Source organism: Bombina bombina, chromosome 10 (genome assembly GCF_027579735.1).
Source record: "Bombina bombina isolate aBomBom1 chromosome 10, aBomBom1.pri, whole genome shotgun sequence".
NCBI lineage: Eukaryota > Metazoa > Chordata > Amphibia > Anura > Bombinatoridae > Bombina > Bombina bombina.
This window is the reverse complement of record NC_069508.1, coordinates 33327515-33343366: the sequence shown is the minus strand read 5'-3', so window position 1 is coordinate 33343366 and position 15852 is coordinate 33327515. Positions and strand designations below refer to the sequence as shown.

Below are 15852 nucleotides of genomic sequence, written 5' to 3'. Positions count from 1 at the left end.
TCTACCTTAGAATTACCACAATTTGTAATCAACGATAAGTTTTATAAAAAAATAAACCATGCAGCATCGCAACAACTATGCAAATTCCTCTTTTTCAGAACCATATTTTCACTTGTACATATGAAATAGCTAAAAATAAAGAGACCTGGTATTATGCAATATCTAACTGTGCAAAATATCCCCTCTACACAGAATCAAACAGAACTGGGGAAAGCCATTATAGTAAAAAAAAACAACAACAAAAAATGTTCTAGCAGATTTGAGCATTTCATTCTTTTATTATAATAGCCCTTTAACGGGCACACCACCCAGCTGGTTTTACTAATCACCTAGCAAAAATGTAAGCCAATATTAAGATAAAATAAGTTAATATTCAATGTTTGTTGCACAAATTATTATTAAATTGATTTATATTAAATTGTGCAATTAATTTTTACTTTGGATAGCTTAAATTTACCATAAAACAAATGCTAGGATTTACCATCACAAAAAATAAATGTGAGTTTCTCTCATTGTTTCGTAAAAAAAACAATGTTAAACTCACCCTATCTGTAAGTAAAGAATATCGCTAACACAGCGCCTCCGGCCGCCCACGGCACAACGCTTTCTCCAATGAGGTGACTTTTTCATCTCTAGACCAATAGCCGTGCGTCTCAACTGACATCCTAGCCCAGCTATTGGTCTAAAGGTGAAAAAGTCAGAGAGTTAGACGTATTACACTGCCCCCCACCTGGCTTCTGAGGATATGAAGAACTGAACACTACTTAAAATATTGTCAACCTGATGTGATTATTGATAAATACAGTTATCCATTTGTTATACATTACTGCCACTGATGGCATCTAGTGCTCAAAAGCATTCTTGCAAACCTTCTGTCATATAGTGGTGCAGACACGTGCACGCTCCTGAGTCTACCTACCTGCTTTTCAAACAAAGATACCAATAAAACAAAGTAACTGTGATAACAGAAATTAGAAACTTTTTTTTAAATGTATGTTCTCGCTAAATAATTTTGGTTTTGTGTACCTTCAAATAAAGAAAAACATTACAGATAACATAGAAGCCTACAGATGGTTACAAGCACCATTCTTGATTCTTCTGCTACGTTGTACCATTTTCTTATTCCATTTGAATATTGTTTTAAGAGTAACCAACAATGAAGATTGTCACATCAAGCACTGTATGTCCACTGCCTGGATGTATCAGTGCACACTCACTTGTGATTACTAACCACCAGCTTAGAAGTGGCGGAGATGGTAAGAAACAGTGGTCTGGCCGCTGCTTCTCACATTACAGAAACAAGCTCACATGAGCCAACCTGTTCGTAGCAGCATTCTCTGCTTAAAGGGACAGTCTACTGTTTAAAAAGATAGATAATCCCTTTATTACCCATTCCCCAGTTTTGCATAACCAACACAGTAATATTAATACACTTTTTACTTCTGTGATTATCTTGTATCTAAGCCTCTGCAAACTGCCCCCATATTTCAGTGCTTTGATAGACTTGCATTTTAGTCAATCAGTGCGGACTCATAAATAACTCCCGGGAATGTGCACAGTGTTATCTATATGGCACACATGAACAAGCGCTGTCTAACTGTGGACAACTGTCAAAATGCACTAAGATAAGAAGTGGCATCCAGGGGCTTAGACATAGATTTAGCTTTCAACAAAGAATATCAAGATAACAAAGCAAATTTGATGATAAAAGTAAATTGGAAAGTTGTTTAAAATGACATGATTTTGAATCATGAAAGTTTAATTTTGACTAGGACTGTCCCTTTAATACATGGGGCCAATTAAACTATCAGATACATCAAAATTACTAACTAGAGTACAAGAGTACAGTATTAAATGTCTGAAAAGATTTTGCATGTTGTAGAAAAAATAAAGGAAGAAAAATGTTCTAAAAGCAGATAAATAAGGGTCCTGGGAGACTGTAAAAAAGTTTTTGCACAGAGACTTCCCAAAATAAGGGAGGTTACACTAAATTCAGGTACTTACAAAGGTCACTGACAGCAATAAAATGACAACACAAACTGATTATCTGACACATGACCTTTATTAGCTTCAGTTAATTGCAGATACCATTTTATAAATGACTAATTGTGCAAGTGTCAGTATATTACAGTATCTGGGCGTGCACACATGAGGGGAGCGAGCGCTATTGTCACTTTCGCTTCACAATGATTGTTTCCAGCTCTCGGGCTTCTGCCATTTTACATCTAATTAAAAGCGCACATGCTCCCTAACTGACTGAGAGCCGCCTCCCGGTGTTACTTACCGGCATTTTCCTGTTGCTGCCTTCGGGTCCTCAGGTTCCGACTGCTCATCTCTGCAGTTTGCTGTCACCGCCAAAACGTCTGCTCCACAAACAGCAAAGAGATTCGTCTGACTCACTAGTGAAGAAACGTTCCTAGAGAGATCATGTTTCCAGGCGGACAGAATGGTATGATGCACCTCTGCCCGAGCTGAAGCCGTAGAGCGCATGTAAATCCCCACTTCCGGTTTTGAACAAAGCATTTTATGACATTTTTACAATGTACCTAGTTTTAAATTGGTGCTCTTCAAGCCACACAAAGTAACAAACTAAATTAAAAATATTTTTACATACAACTGACAAGCATGCTGATGTGCTGATTATTGTAAATCTCAAGGTAGTAGTTTACCCATATTTCTATATGTGCCTTTATGTTAAAAAAAAAAAAAAAAAGAGACTGAATACATTGCAGACATCCCAACTCTCCTTGAAGTTCAGGGAGTCTCCCTGATTGTAATAGCGGCTCCCTGATGACAGCAAATAGAATGCAATCTCCCTGAAACTCCAAGTACTATGATCCAATGTGGCCCAAACACGGAAAAGTGCTTCTTTAAGGAATGCCTTTAATTGCTGGGACGTTATATAACCCTCAAAGCATGCATCAGTAACAACCCCCCCCCCATTTTTAATCAAATAAAAACACAAATACTACCTTATTTACTGCACGTAATTAAACTTCGTATTCTAAAAAAAAAAATTTTTTAATGTGACTTTAGTGGGAAGCTACTTTAATGATAAGTCCCTATCTTATTTAGGGTTTCATGGTGTCCAATATATAACGGACAGACGGGGGCTGGCGGCGCAGTAGCGGGTGAAGCGATCTCCCTGAAATTAGTTTTTGCAGGTTGGGATGTCTGATATTGGTACGCCAATGAGAAGAGGCATTTATGTGCAGCCACCAATAATCAGCTAGCTTCCAGCTCATGAGCCTATTCTATGTATGCTTTTCAACAAAGGATATCAAGAAAAAGAAGCAAAATAGACAATAGAAGTAAATTGGAAAGTTTTTAAAAAAAAATGTTGTGCTCCATCTGAATCATGAAAGAAAAAAAACGAGTTTCACGTCCCTTTAAAGTCCTGTTGAGATGGTATTTTACCACGCAACAACTTTCCAAGATGTGCCTGACGAGTCTGGTTTAGTAGTGTAGACAGTATGGGTAGGCTTACCATCATTTTTAGAGGTGAAACTGGGACCACCTGGTGCGGTGCCAGTGGGGGTGAGGTCAGGAGTGTGGTCAAGGGGGCGTGGCAATTACCGGTCCTTTTAAAGTAGTAGCTTTTATGTGTGTAATGTTTTGTGGATGCTCTACCCTTCCTCAGTCACACAAGTGAATCACACAGTTTAAATAGACCATAACACCACCCCCTAGTGAAAAAGGCACCATTACGTTGTCATGGCAAATAAATCATTAATCTAAATCTCAGATTCTAAATAATGCCAAACATCAAGCAAAATTATCCCTTTCATAATTATCAATTTCACAATTTAATATCTGCAGTGTAATATGTGTTTTATGTGTCTAATTAAGGAACAGAGCCAAATACTGATAAGGCATAAATACAACATTGAATGAAAGTAAAAAAGAAACACGTACCTGCTAAAGCTGTTTAAGAGGCTACTCTATACCATAATGCAGGAAGATTAAAGCAAGATCCACGCCAAAAACCCTACCTGTCTGTACTTCCTATTGATACCCATATGATTCCCCTAAATGTGTATTACCGGCAATGACACCAGGGGTTGGGGGGGGTGTTAAATTCTTAGAAAAATAAACCAAGTAGTACTACAACATTAAAAAACCCTATGCTGCTCACTCAGCCTGTATTACTAAATGTAAACTTTGAAGGACACGAACGTTAAAGGGACAGTCCACCATAGAATTGTTATTGTTTTAAAAGATAGATAATCCCTTTATTAACCATTCCCCAGTTTTGCATAACCAACACAGTTATATTAATATACTTTTTACCTCTGTGATTACCCTGTATCTAAGCCTCTGCAGACTGCTCCTTATCTCAGTTATATTAATATACTTTTTACCTCTGTGATTACCTTGTATCTAGGAACATTCTTCCAGCCCCCTGATCACATGACTGTGACTGTTTATTATCTATTGTCTTGCATTTAGCATTGTTTTGTGCTAAATCTTAAATAACCCTCTGTGCCTGAACACAGAGTTATCTATATGGCCCACGTGTACTTTCTGTCTCTTTGTGTTGAAAAGAGATTTAAAAAGCATGTGATAAGAGGCAGCCCTCAAAGGCTTAGAAATTAGCATATGAGCCTACCTATGTTTAGTTTAAACTAAGAATACCAAGAGAAAAAAGCACATTTGATGATAAAAGTAAATTGGAAAGTTGATTAAAATTAAAAGTCCTCTCTGAATAATGAAATTTTAATTTATACTAGACTGTCCCTTTAAGCTAAGCAGGGCTGTATGTAACAAAGTACCAGCATCCAGCTATGCTGGAGAGCCACAGTCAAGTCATTTTGAATAATGTGTCTGGGTTTCAGGTGGTCTGAAACCCGGACACATGATTTGAAACCTGGAGGTGGCAACCCTACTGGGACAGAATGAACAACTGGGTGGGACACTGGGACAGCGCCTTCAAACCGGGACAATCCCAGTAAAAGTGGGACTTCTGGTAAGCCTAAGTATGGGGAGGTAGGGTCTGATGGATCTCTGTGCTTGGTGGTTGTGTTTGAACAAATCTCCACTATGGCAAGAAGTATTTTTGCTCCCTAGGGATTTATTTAAACAGAACACTGGTGGGCAGGCTCACGTCATGGACGGCAGATGATGCTAAATATTTATATTTTTGTGGCTATGAAGTCATGTAAAGCTAGAGATTGGAAGAAACTGGATTCCCGCCCTACACACGCACTACGGTTATAGTGATCAATACGATTATTTAGCTTATATGGAGAGGGGAGAGAGGTATTGGGAAATTTTTGATAGATAAAAGCTGATGACAACAAGCTTTGATTTAGACAGCTGGTTCCCTTGTGGATTATCTCATTGGCCATGCTTTGGAAAAAGGACGAGATTGATAGGATTATTTTATTTTTTTTCTCCACCCTCTTTCCTTTCTTACCCATGTTACAGACCCTGCGTGTACTTACTTTAATTTTGACAACCTATTTATAAATTCAGAAATGTTCAAAGTTAATACCCTTAATTTAATCCTTATTGTCAGTTAAAGGGACACTGAACCCACATTTTTTTTTCGGGATTCAGATAGAGCATGAAATTTTAAGCAACTTTCTAATTTTCTCCTATTATCAAATTTTCTTTATTCTTTTGGTATCTTTATTTGAAATGCAAGAATGTAAGTTTAGATGCCGGCCCATTTTTGGTGAACAACCTAGGTTGTCCTTGCTGATTGGTGGATACATTCATCCACCAATCAAAAACTACTGTCCAGAGTTCTGAACCAAGAAAAAAGATGCCTTCTATTTCAAATAAAGATAGCAAGAGAACGAAGAAACATTGATAATAGGAGTAAATTAGAAAGTTGCTTAAAATTGCATGCTCTATCTGAATCACAAAAGTAAAAATTTGGGTTCAGTGTCCCTTTAATACATTGGGTATGATTGTTTATTATAGTATTTTATAGTATAATACCTATACATAACACAGTGTTTACACGCACAAAATATATCCACAACCCCACAGCTCCTATAGGTCTATTATTAAAGGGACATTATACACTCGTTTTTTTCTTTGCCTAAATGTTTAGTAGATGATCTATATATATATATATAGTTTTGCTTATAGTTTTGCTTATTTTTAAATAACATTTCTCTGATTGTCAGACTCAGAGTCCTAACCAAGCCCCAAAGTTTTGGGAGAATACTGACGTATACCTACTCCAGCTTGCTTCTGTTTGTGTAAAGGGTCTTTTTATATGCAAAGGAAGGGGGAGGGGGAGTGTCTGATATTTCCCACTTGCAGTGGGTGTTCCAGTAACCTTTTAAACAGAGCTAAACTGGAAGCTTCTAAGTAAGTTTTTAAAGTGAATGTAAACTTTCAAGAATGAGTGCCCGGTTTTTAAAAAATATTATTAAAAACAGGGGCACTTTCATTCATGAAAGTTTACATTTCACCCGTTTTCTTTAAATACTTACCTTTTCTTCTTGAAGCCGCTCCAGCGCTTCACCAGCCCGTCGCAAGCCTCTTCATACGTCAGCAATGACGATTCCAGCATCCTCCAATCACGGGTCCCCCCCCCCAGGAGAATCATTGCCTGAGGCAACGCTGTGATTGGAGGAAGCCAGTTTCGTCATTGCTGGGTAAGGTAAGTTAACCAGGAAGAAGCAGGCGGGGGCATCGGCGATCCAGCGTTTCAGAAGAAAAGGGTAAGTATTTTTAAAATGCGGTGCAATGTCAATTTTCATGAATGAAAGTGCCCCTGTTTTTAATATATATATTTTTATTTTATTTTTAAAACGGGCACATGAAAATTGACATTCACTTTAAATGGTTTTATACTGGATTTTTATATCAGTATCTGTGCATATTATTCTTTATAGTAGTGTCTATTACATGCAGTTATATGAAAATTGGTGTATACTGTCCCTTTAAAGTGCTCTTATGAGCCTACATAATTTTACTCTTCAATAAAAGATACCAAGAGAACAAAGCAAACTTGATAACAGAGGTAAATTAATTTGATAACAGAGGTAAATTAATTTGATAACAGCGGTAAATTAGAAATTTGTTTAAAATTGCATGCTCTATCTGAATCCTAAGTTTAATTTTGACTTTACTGCCCCTTTAAATATATTTTAATTGAGTTACAATCAATTAACCATTTTTGAACAAGTTGATTTAGATTTTCTTCTCCCTCTTTTTGGAGAAGCAGACTATATCAGTAAGAAATTGAGTAATATCCTGCTCTAAATAATGCAATCCCGTGCTCAAGGCATTCCCAGTTTTTGGCATAAGATTTATAATTAATTGTGATAAGATAGTGTCTAACCTGTAAATATCCAAAAAAGTCTTTATTATTAATACTATATTTCTGTTTTATGTTCTCAAAAGAGCTAATCAAGTCCTGCTCTTATTAGGGAAACTGTTTTTGACCTGTAAATAAACATGAAGTGATGCACAAACGAAATATTGCTCATGATCAGACTTGTGAATGAGAATTTCTGGTTTCATTAATATAAACTACAAATCCCACAATGCTGTGCTGCTGCCTTCCTCACTTCCTCTCAGCCAGATAGCTCCGTGCTGCTTGCTAAAGGTCAGGCACCTCCCTATTGACACAAGTTTTTCTTACACCTCAGTTTCATTTCTGCTTCTTGGAACTGCAGTTTGACACAAGTGAAATAACAGAAGAAATTGCTTTGTGAAAAGAAGATCTTGCTACAAGACCCATGTACCAACACTAGAGTGTGCACCTCATTGGAATTAATAGTTGTGCATGTCATCAGTACGCAGATATGCTTCTGTATACGTAAGTATTTATGTGTTTGCATATATACCTTGTAACTACAAGCTGTGATTGTGATACAATTGTAGCAACCCATGCTCCCTAGTAACTACTGTTTCATGTGCTCACATGATACTGAAAGCATCTTCTAAGGGGGAATCAGTGACATCTGGGGGCTTTTGTATCTGATCATGGAGGCACCAATGACATATCTGTACTGTATTACTAATATGAGTGCAGCCACCAGTGCAATACAGATGCACTTACCTCTCTGTGGGTTAGATTCAGCTAGGAAATAAATGTCTCTATTGTATTAAAGGGACAGTGCACTAAAATATGTTTAATCACACATCTGCAAAAACAGAAGTCATTGGTTTTGTAAAAGAAGAATGTTTTAGAACTGCTTAAAGTTGAATTGAAGCAAGTTGAAAAAGCATGTTGCATACATGAGTATTCATTTCTTGTCAAAGAGACATCTCTCCAAGCAATTATTAGATAGGGTGAAGACTCCAAAGGTCTGACTGGACAATAGGGTTAATTAACACATAACTATATGTAAAAAGAAAAAAAGGAGTGAATGTGTAAATATATATGTGTATGTATGTGTATATATATATATGTATATATATGTGTATATATATATATGTGTATATATATGTGTATATATATGTGTATGTATGTGTATATATATATATATGTGTGTATATATATATATATATATATATATATATATATATATATATATATATATATATATGTGTGTGTATATATATATATATATATATATATATATGTGTGTATATATATATATATATATATGTGTATGTATGTGTATATATATGTGTATGTATGTGTATATATATATATATATATATATATATATATATATATATATGTGTATGTATGTGTATATATATGTGTATATATATATATATGTGTGTGTGTGTGTGTGTGTGTGTGTGTGTATATATATATATATATATATTATATACACACACAGGTACAAATCCCCAAATCTGGAATTCCAAAATCCAAACTTATTCTGAAATCCAAACTTTTTAATTAATATTTTTTTAAATATAAAAATAGATTTCCTGGCTACATATTATATCATTTATGTAAACCTGTGATAGTGTTCTAGGAGCACAGAAATGTTAAATGTCTTCAATATGATTTCCGTTCAAATCTTTCTGGCCTTAAAAATAAATAGATTTCTTTTATCAGAATACATTAGTTTATTATGCAGTTGTGGGACATTCTGGCAAGACAGGAGGTCAGACTACTAATACATTTCCCTGCTCCTACTTTTTGCTGGAAGCTATAACTATTCCATTCTCTACTTACTGTTAATGACTACTTACATTTTTATCTAACTCTTGTTATAGGTATAAGTGCACTGCTTTTATCGCTTTTAAAATAATAATTAACCATCGCACTGCCAGGATTGCAAACAAAACAAGTTAGACTTTCCCATCTACCCATCTATATAGAAGTTATTTATTCACTTTAAAGAGACATTGCAATGCAAAAATGGCATGTTCTAATATTTTAATGGCCCTGTATAACTATTTGTTTAGTTCAATAAAATAGTTAAACACATAGTTAAAGTCCTGCTTAGAACCAGGACTGGGCCTGTCAGCCAGTCGGGAGTGGCAGTTACTTGAACTGTCCGTCACTGGCTGGGTCCTGTTCCGGAGCTGCAAGGCTTGCAGCTCCTGATTTGGGACTTCTTTACCTATGTTTTTAAATAACTCCTTTATGCAGCTTTACAAGTTTATTAAATGGACATGAAACACCAAATGTTTTTCTTATGACTCTGAGCATAAAGCTTTAAACAACTTTCCAATTTACTTAAATTTTCACGTTTGCTTCATTCTCTTGGTATATTTTGCTTAAGGATCAGCAATGCACTGCTGGGAGCTAGCTGAACACATCTAGTGAGCCAATCACAGGAGACAAATGTGTGAAGGCACCAATCGGCAGCAGCTCCCACTAGTGTAGGATATGTACATATTATTATTTTTCAACAAGGGATAACAAGAGAACCAAGTACATTTGAAAATAGAATTTAATTTAAAACTGTCTTAAAATTACATGTTCTGTCTAAATCAAGCAAGTTTAATTTTGACCTTTACGCAGAAATGGTAGAGTCTAAAAAAATATATAGCACTTTTTGCATCAGAATGTCCCTTTAACCCCTTAACGACCAAGGACGTACGCCACACATCCTCAAAAAAAAATACAGTTAATGACCGAGGACGTGTGGCGTACGTCCTTGGTCTGGAAAGCAGCTGGAAGCGATCCTGCTCGCTTCCAGCTGCTTTCCGGTTATTGCAGTGATGCCTCGATATCGAGGCATCCTGCAATAACCCCCCTTGGCCATCCGATGCAGAGAGAGCCACTCTGTGGCCCTCTCTGCACCGGACATCGGTGGCCGGTATCGTTGGTGGGTGGGAGCAAGTCTGGGAGGCGGGTGGGCGGCCATCGATGTGCCGAATGAAGTGGAGGGGGGCGGGATCGGGGGCGGGACAGACGGGAGCGCGCACGGGAGGGCGTCGGGCGGGCGCGTGCAGGGGGCGGGAGCGGGAGGGAACCGCTACACTGCAGAAAAATAAATGTGAATAAAAGTAAAAAAATAAACATTTTAAAAAATAAATAAATAATCTAAGGGATCTGGAAGGGGTGGGGGGTACTAAACTGGGTACTGGCAGACAGCTGCCAGTACCCAAGATGGCGCCCATTAAGGCAGAGGGGGAGGGTTAGAGATCTGTTTGGTGGGGGATCAGTGAGGTTGGGGGCTAAGGGGGGATCCTACACAGTAGCATATGTAAATATGCTAAGAAAAAAACAAACAAAAAAAAAAAAAATATAGCTTTTATTTTAGTACTGGCAGAGTTTCTGCCAGTACTTAAGATGGCGGGGACAATTGTGGGGTGGGGGAGGGAAGAGAGCTGTTTGGGAGGGATCAGGGGGTCTGATGTTTCAGGTGGGAGGCTGAGCTCTACACTAAAGCTAAAATTAACCCTGCAAGCTCCCTACAAGCTACATAATTAACCCCATCACTGCTAGCCATAATACACGTGTGATGCGCAGCGGCCTTCTAATTACCAAAAAGCAACGCCAAAGTCATATATGTCTGCTATTTCTGAACAAAGGGGATCCCAGAGAAGCATTTACAACCATTTGTGCCATAATTGCACAAGCTGTTTGTAAATGATTTCAGTGAAAAACCTAAAATTGTGAAAAATTTAACGTTTTTTTTAATTTGATCGCATTTGGCGGTGAAATGGTGGCATGAAATATACCAAAATTGGCCTAGATCAATACTTGGGGTTGTGTACTACACTACACTAAAGCTAAAATTACCTTTAAAAGCTCCCTACATGCTCCCTAATTAACCCCTTCACTACTGGGCATAATACACGTGTAGTGCGCAGTGGCATTTAGCAGCCTTCTAATTGCTAAAAAGCAATGCCAAAGCCACATATGTCTGCTATTTCTGAACAAAGGGGATCGCAGAGAAGAATTTACAACCATTTAAGCCATAATTGCACAAGCTGTTTGTAAATAATTTCAGTGAGAGACCAAAAGTTTGTGAAAAAATTAGTGAAAAAGTGAACGAGTTTTTGTATTTAATCGCATTTGGTGGCGAAATGATGGCATGAAATATACCAAAATGGGCCTAGATCAATACTTTGGGATGTCTACTAAAAAAAAATATATACATGTCAATGGATATTCAGAGATTCCTGAAAGATGTTAGTGTTCTAATGTAACTAGCGCTAATTTTGAAAAATAATGGTTTGGAAATAGCAAAGTGCTACTTGTATTTATGGCCCTATAACTTACAAAAAAAACAAAGAAGATGTAAACATTGGGTATTTCTAAACTCAGGACAAAATTTAGAAACTATTTAGCATGGGTGTTTTTTGGTGGTTGTAGATGGGTAACAGATTTTGGGGGTCAAAGTTAGAAAAAGTGTGTTTTTTTCCATTTTTTCCTCATATTTTATAAAAATTTTTATAGTAAATTATAAGATATCATGAAAATAATGGTATCTTTAGAAAGTCCATTTAATGGCGAGAAAAACGGTATATAATATGTGTGGGTACAGTAAATGAGTAAGAGGAAAATTACAGCTAAACACAAACACTGCAGAAATGTAAAAATAGCCTTGGTCCCAAACGGACAGAAAATGGAAAAGTGCTGTGGTCATTAAGGGGTTAAAGAGATAGTAAACCCAATTTTGTTTCTTTCATGATTCAAATAGAGCAGCAATTTTAAGCAACTTTCTAATTTACTCCTATTATCAAATTATCTTTGTTCTCTTGGTATCTTTATTTGAAAAAGTAAGCATGTAAGCTAAGGAGCCGGCCCATTTTTGGTTCGGAAACCTGGCTAGCGCTCGTGATTGGTTGCTACATTTAGCAACCAATAAGCAAGAGCAACCCAGGTTCTGAATCAAAAATGGGCCGGCTCTTAAAGTGAATGTCAACTTTCATGATAAAGTGCCCGTTTTTAAAAAAAACTATTAAACACAGGGTCACTTTTTATTCATGAAAGTTTACATTGCACCGGATTTTAAAAATACTTACCTTCCCTGAAACGCCGGATCGCCGATCCCACGCCTGCAGCTCCTCTGTACTTCGTCAGCAATGATGAAACCGGCTCTCTCCAATCACAGCTTCCCCCCCCCCCCCAGGAGTGTTCATCTGGCGAGGCCACGCCGTGATTGGAGGAAGATGGTTTTGTTGTTGCTGTGTTAGTACAGCAGGAAGAAGTAGGCGGGGCGATCGGCGATCCAGTGTTTCAGGAGAAGAAGGTATTTGTAAAATCCGGTGCAATGTAAACTTTCATGAATGAAATTCCCCCTGTTTTTAATAGTTTTTTAAAAACCGGGCACTTTATCATGAAAGTTGACATTCACTTTAAGATTTACATTCATGCTTTTCAAATAAAGATACTACGAGAAGGAAGAACAATTGATAATAAGAGTAAATTAAAAAGTTGCTTAAAATTGCATACTCTATCTGAATCATGCAAGTTTAATTTTGACTTTACTGTCCCTTTAATGCATCGCTTGCAGTCCCTCATGTAATGGGTTAATGTGTGTGTATAGTTTTAAATGTGCACCCTTAGTTTTTGCAGATTATTAAATTTACCACAAACTGGCACATTTTGTTTTCTAAAGAAGGTAAAGATGATGAGGTAAAGGATTAAATGTTCAGTCATATATGTGGTATAGCAGCAGTTAAAGACAAGGTAAACTCCCCCCTTTGTATAAACCGTTCCGTAATGTTAGTCGTATATTAGATGGAGTTTCATTCATTGGTTGTAATGAAGATGCTTTTTAATCTTGATATGAAATTAAAATACTCTGCGCTCCTGCGCCCACTTCAAAAGTCAATCAGCGCTCTAGCTACATGCTATATGGGGAGATCTCAGTCTAAAATATTACTAACATTCCGGATCTGATTTTAAAAAGGGGAGAGTTTACCATCACCTTAAAGGGTTATAAAACCCAAATGTTTTTCTTTCATGATTCAGATAGAGCATGTGATTTTTAACCCCTTAATGACCGGACCATTTTTCAGTTTTCTTACCCTTAATGACAATGGCTATTTTTACATTTCTGCAGTGTTTGTGTTTAGCTGTAATTTTCCTCTTAATCATTTACTGTACCCACACATATTATATACTGTTTTTCTCGCCATTAAATGGACTTTCTAAAGATACCATTTTTTTCATCACATCTTATAATTTAATATAAAAAATATATAAAATATGAGGAAAAAATGGAAAAAAAACACACTTTTTCTAACTTTGACCTCCAAAATATGTTACACATCTACAACCACCAAAAAACACCCATGCTAAATAGTTTCTAAATTTTGTCCTGAGTTTAGAAATACCCAATGGTTACATGTTGTTTGCTTTTTTTGCAAGTTATAGGGCAATAAGTACAAGTAGAACTTTGCTATTTCTAAACCACTTTTTTTCAAAATTAGCGCTAGTTACATTGGAACACTGATATCTGTCCGGAATCCCTGAATATCCCTTGACATGTATATATTTTTTTTTAGAAGACAACCCAAAGTATTGATCTAGGCCCATTTTGGTATATTTCATGCCACCATTTCACTGCCAAATGCGAGCAAATAAAAAAAATTGTTCACTTTTTCACAAATTTTGTCACAAACTTTAGGTTTCTCACTGAAATTATTTACAAACAGTTTGTGCAATTATGGCACAAATGGTTGTAAATGCTTCTCTGGGATCCCCTTTGTTCAGAAATAGCAGACATATATGGCTTTGGCGTTGCTTTTTGGTAATTAGAAGGCCGCTAAATGCAGCTGCGCACCACACGTGTATTATGCCCAGCAGTGAAGGGGTTAATTAGGGATCTTGTAGGGACCTTGAAGGGTTAATTTTAGCTTTAGTGTAGTGTAGTAGACAACCCAAAGTATTGATCTAGGCCCATTTTGGTATATTTCATGCCACCATTTCACCGCCAAATGCGAGCAAATAAAAAAAAAAGTGACATTTTTCACAATTTTAGGTTTCTCACTTAAATTATTTACAAACAGCTTGTGCAATTATGGCACAAATGGTTGTAAATGCTTCTCTGGGATCTCCTTTGTTCATAAATAGCAGACATATATGGCTTTGGCGTTGCTTTTTGGCAATTAGGAGGCCGCTAAATGCTGCTGCGCACCACACTTGTATTAAGCCCAGCAGTGAAGGGGTTAATTAGGTAGCTTGTAGAGAGCTTGCAGGGTTAATTTTAGCTTTAGTGTAGAGATCAACCTCCCACCTGACACATCCCACCCCCTGATCCCTCCCAGACAGCTCTCTTCCCTCCCCCACCCCACAATTGTCCCCGCCATCTTAAGTACTGGCAGAAAGTCTGCCAGTACTAAAATAAAAGGTGTTTTTTTTTTTGTTTTTGTTTTTTTTAAATTATTCAGCTGTGATGGACCCCTGCCTTAACCCCCAACCTCCCTGATCCCCCCCAAACACCTCTCTAACCCTCCCCACCTACCTAATTGCCACCATCTTGGGTACTGGCAGCTGTCTGCCAGTACCCAGTTTTCCCCCCCAAAAAAAGTGTTTTGTTTTGTGACATGTTTTATTTTTTCTGTAGTGTAGCTGCCCCAACCACCCCCTCCCACCCCCCCAGATCCAGATCCTGATCAAGTGTAGCTGCCCCAACCACCCCCCCCCCACCCCCCCCAGATCCAGATCCAGATCCAGATCCTTACCTAAATTCATTGGTGGCAGTGCCAGTGATTGCTGCGCGCACGCGCGCGCACACACACGCGCGCGCGTGCACGCAGCCCCCGCACGCTCCCGGCATCCGGCGTGCACAATACACTTGAAGGAACCGGATGCCGGGTAGCGATGGGCCGCCCACCCTCCTCCCTGTAAGCTCCCACCCACCAACGAACGGCCGCATCGCTACCGGTGCAGAGAGGGCCACAGAGTGGCTCTCTCTGCATCGGATGCTTTCTAAAGGGTATTGCAGGATGCCTCAATATCGAGGCATCACTGCAATACCCTGAGAGCTGCTGGAAGCGATTGCGATCGCTTCCAGCACTCTCTTAGACAAGTGACGTACCAGGTACGTCCATTGTCACTAACTGCAAGTTTTTGCAGGACGTACCTGGTACGTCACTTGTCATTAAGGGGTTAAATACATTTCTAATTTACTTCTATTATTATTTCTTCTTTCTCTTGGTATCTTTTGTTGAAAAACAGGGACATATGATTAGGAGCCGGACCATTTGTGGAGAACTATATGGCAATTGTAGGAGGAAGTGCATGATTGTATACCCCTTGTTATTCCTGGTTTGTGCACAGCGCATTAGAGAGTGGTCCACCCGCTCTCTCTGTATGCATGACGCTCTCTTGACATTCTTGAAGGAAGGAATTCGAATGTTAGAACGAATGTTATTTTAGAAATTCGATTTACATAATCAAATGTTGATAAGAAGGAATATTCTTAGAAATTCTCTTATCGAATGTTATTTACAGTTTTTCGAATGTCACATTCGAATTCGAATGTTACATTCGAATTTGAATGTTAAATCAAA

The 15852-nt window shown here is 37.7% G+C and overlaps 2 protein-coding genes across 3 annotated transcripts in view; one reads left to right on the top strand and one right to left on the bottom strand.

Moving 5' to 3' along the window:
- LOC128641324 (torsin-1A-interacting protein 1) overlaps window positions 1-2421 on the bottom strand; it is a 65474-nt gene extending 63053 nt beyond the window's left edge. For both annotated transcript variants that reach the window (XM_053693933.1, XM_053693934.1), the window contains exon 1: window positions 2285-2421. In XM_053693933.1, the coding sequence (XP_053549908.1) occupies window positions 2285-2333 (49 nt within the window). In that variant the 5' untranslated portion in view covers window positions 2334-2421. The remainder of the gene's footprint in view (window positions 1-2284) is intronic.
- A 5126-nt stretch (window positions 2422-7547) lies between these two features.
- Window positions 7548-15852, top strand: part of LOC128641323 (torsin-1A-interacting protein 2) — a 36983-nt gene continuing 28678 nt past the window's right edge. The window contains exon 1 of the mRNA XM_053693932.1: window positions 7548-7783. The gene's annotated coding sequence lies outside the window, so the exon portion shown is untranslated. The remainder of the gene's footprint in view (window positions 7784-15852) is intronic.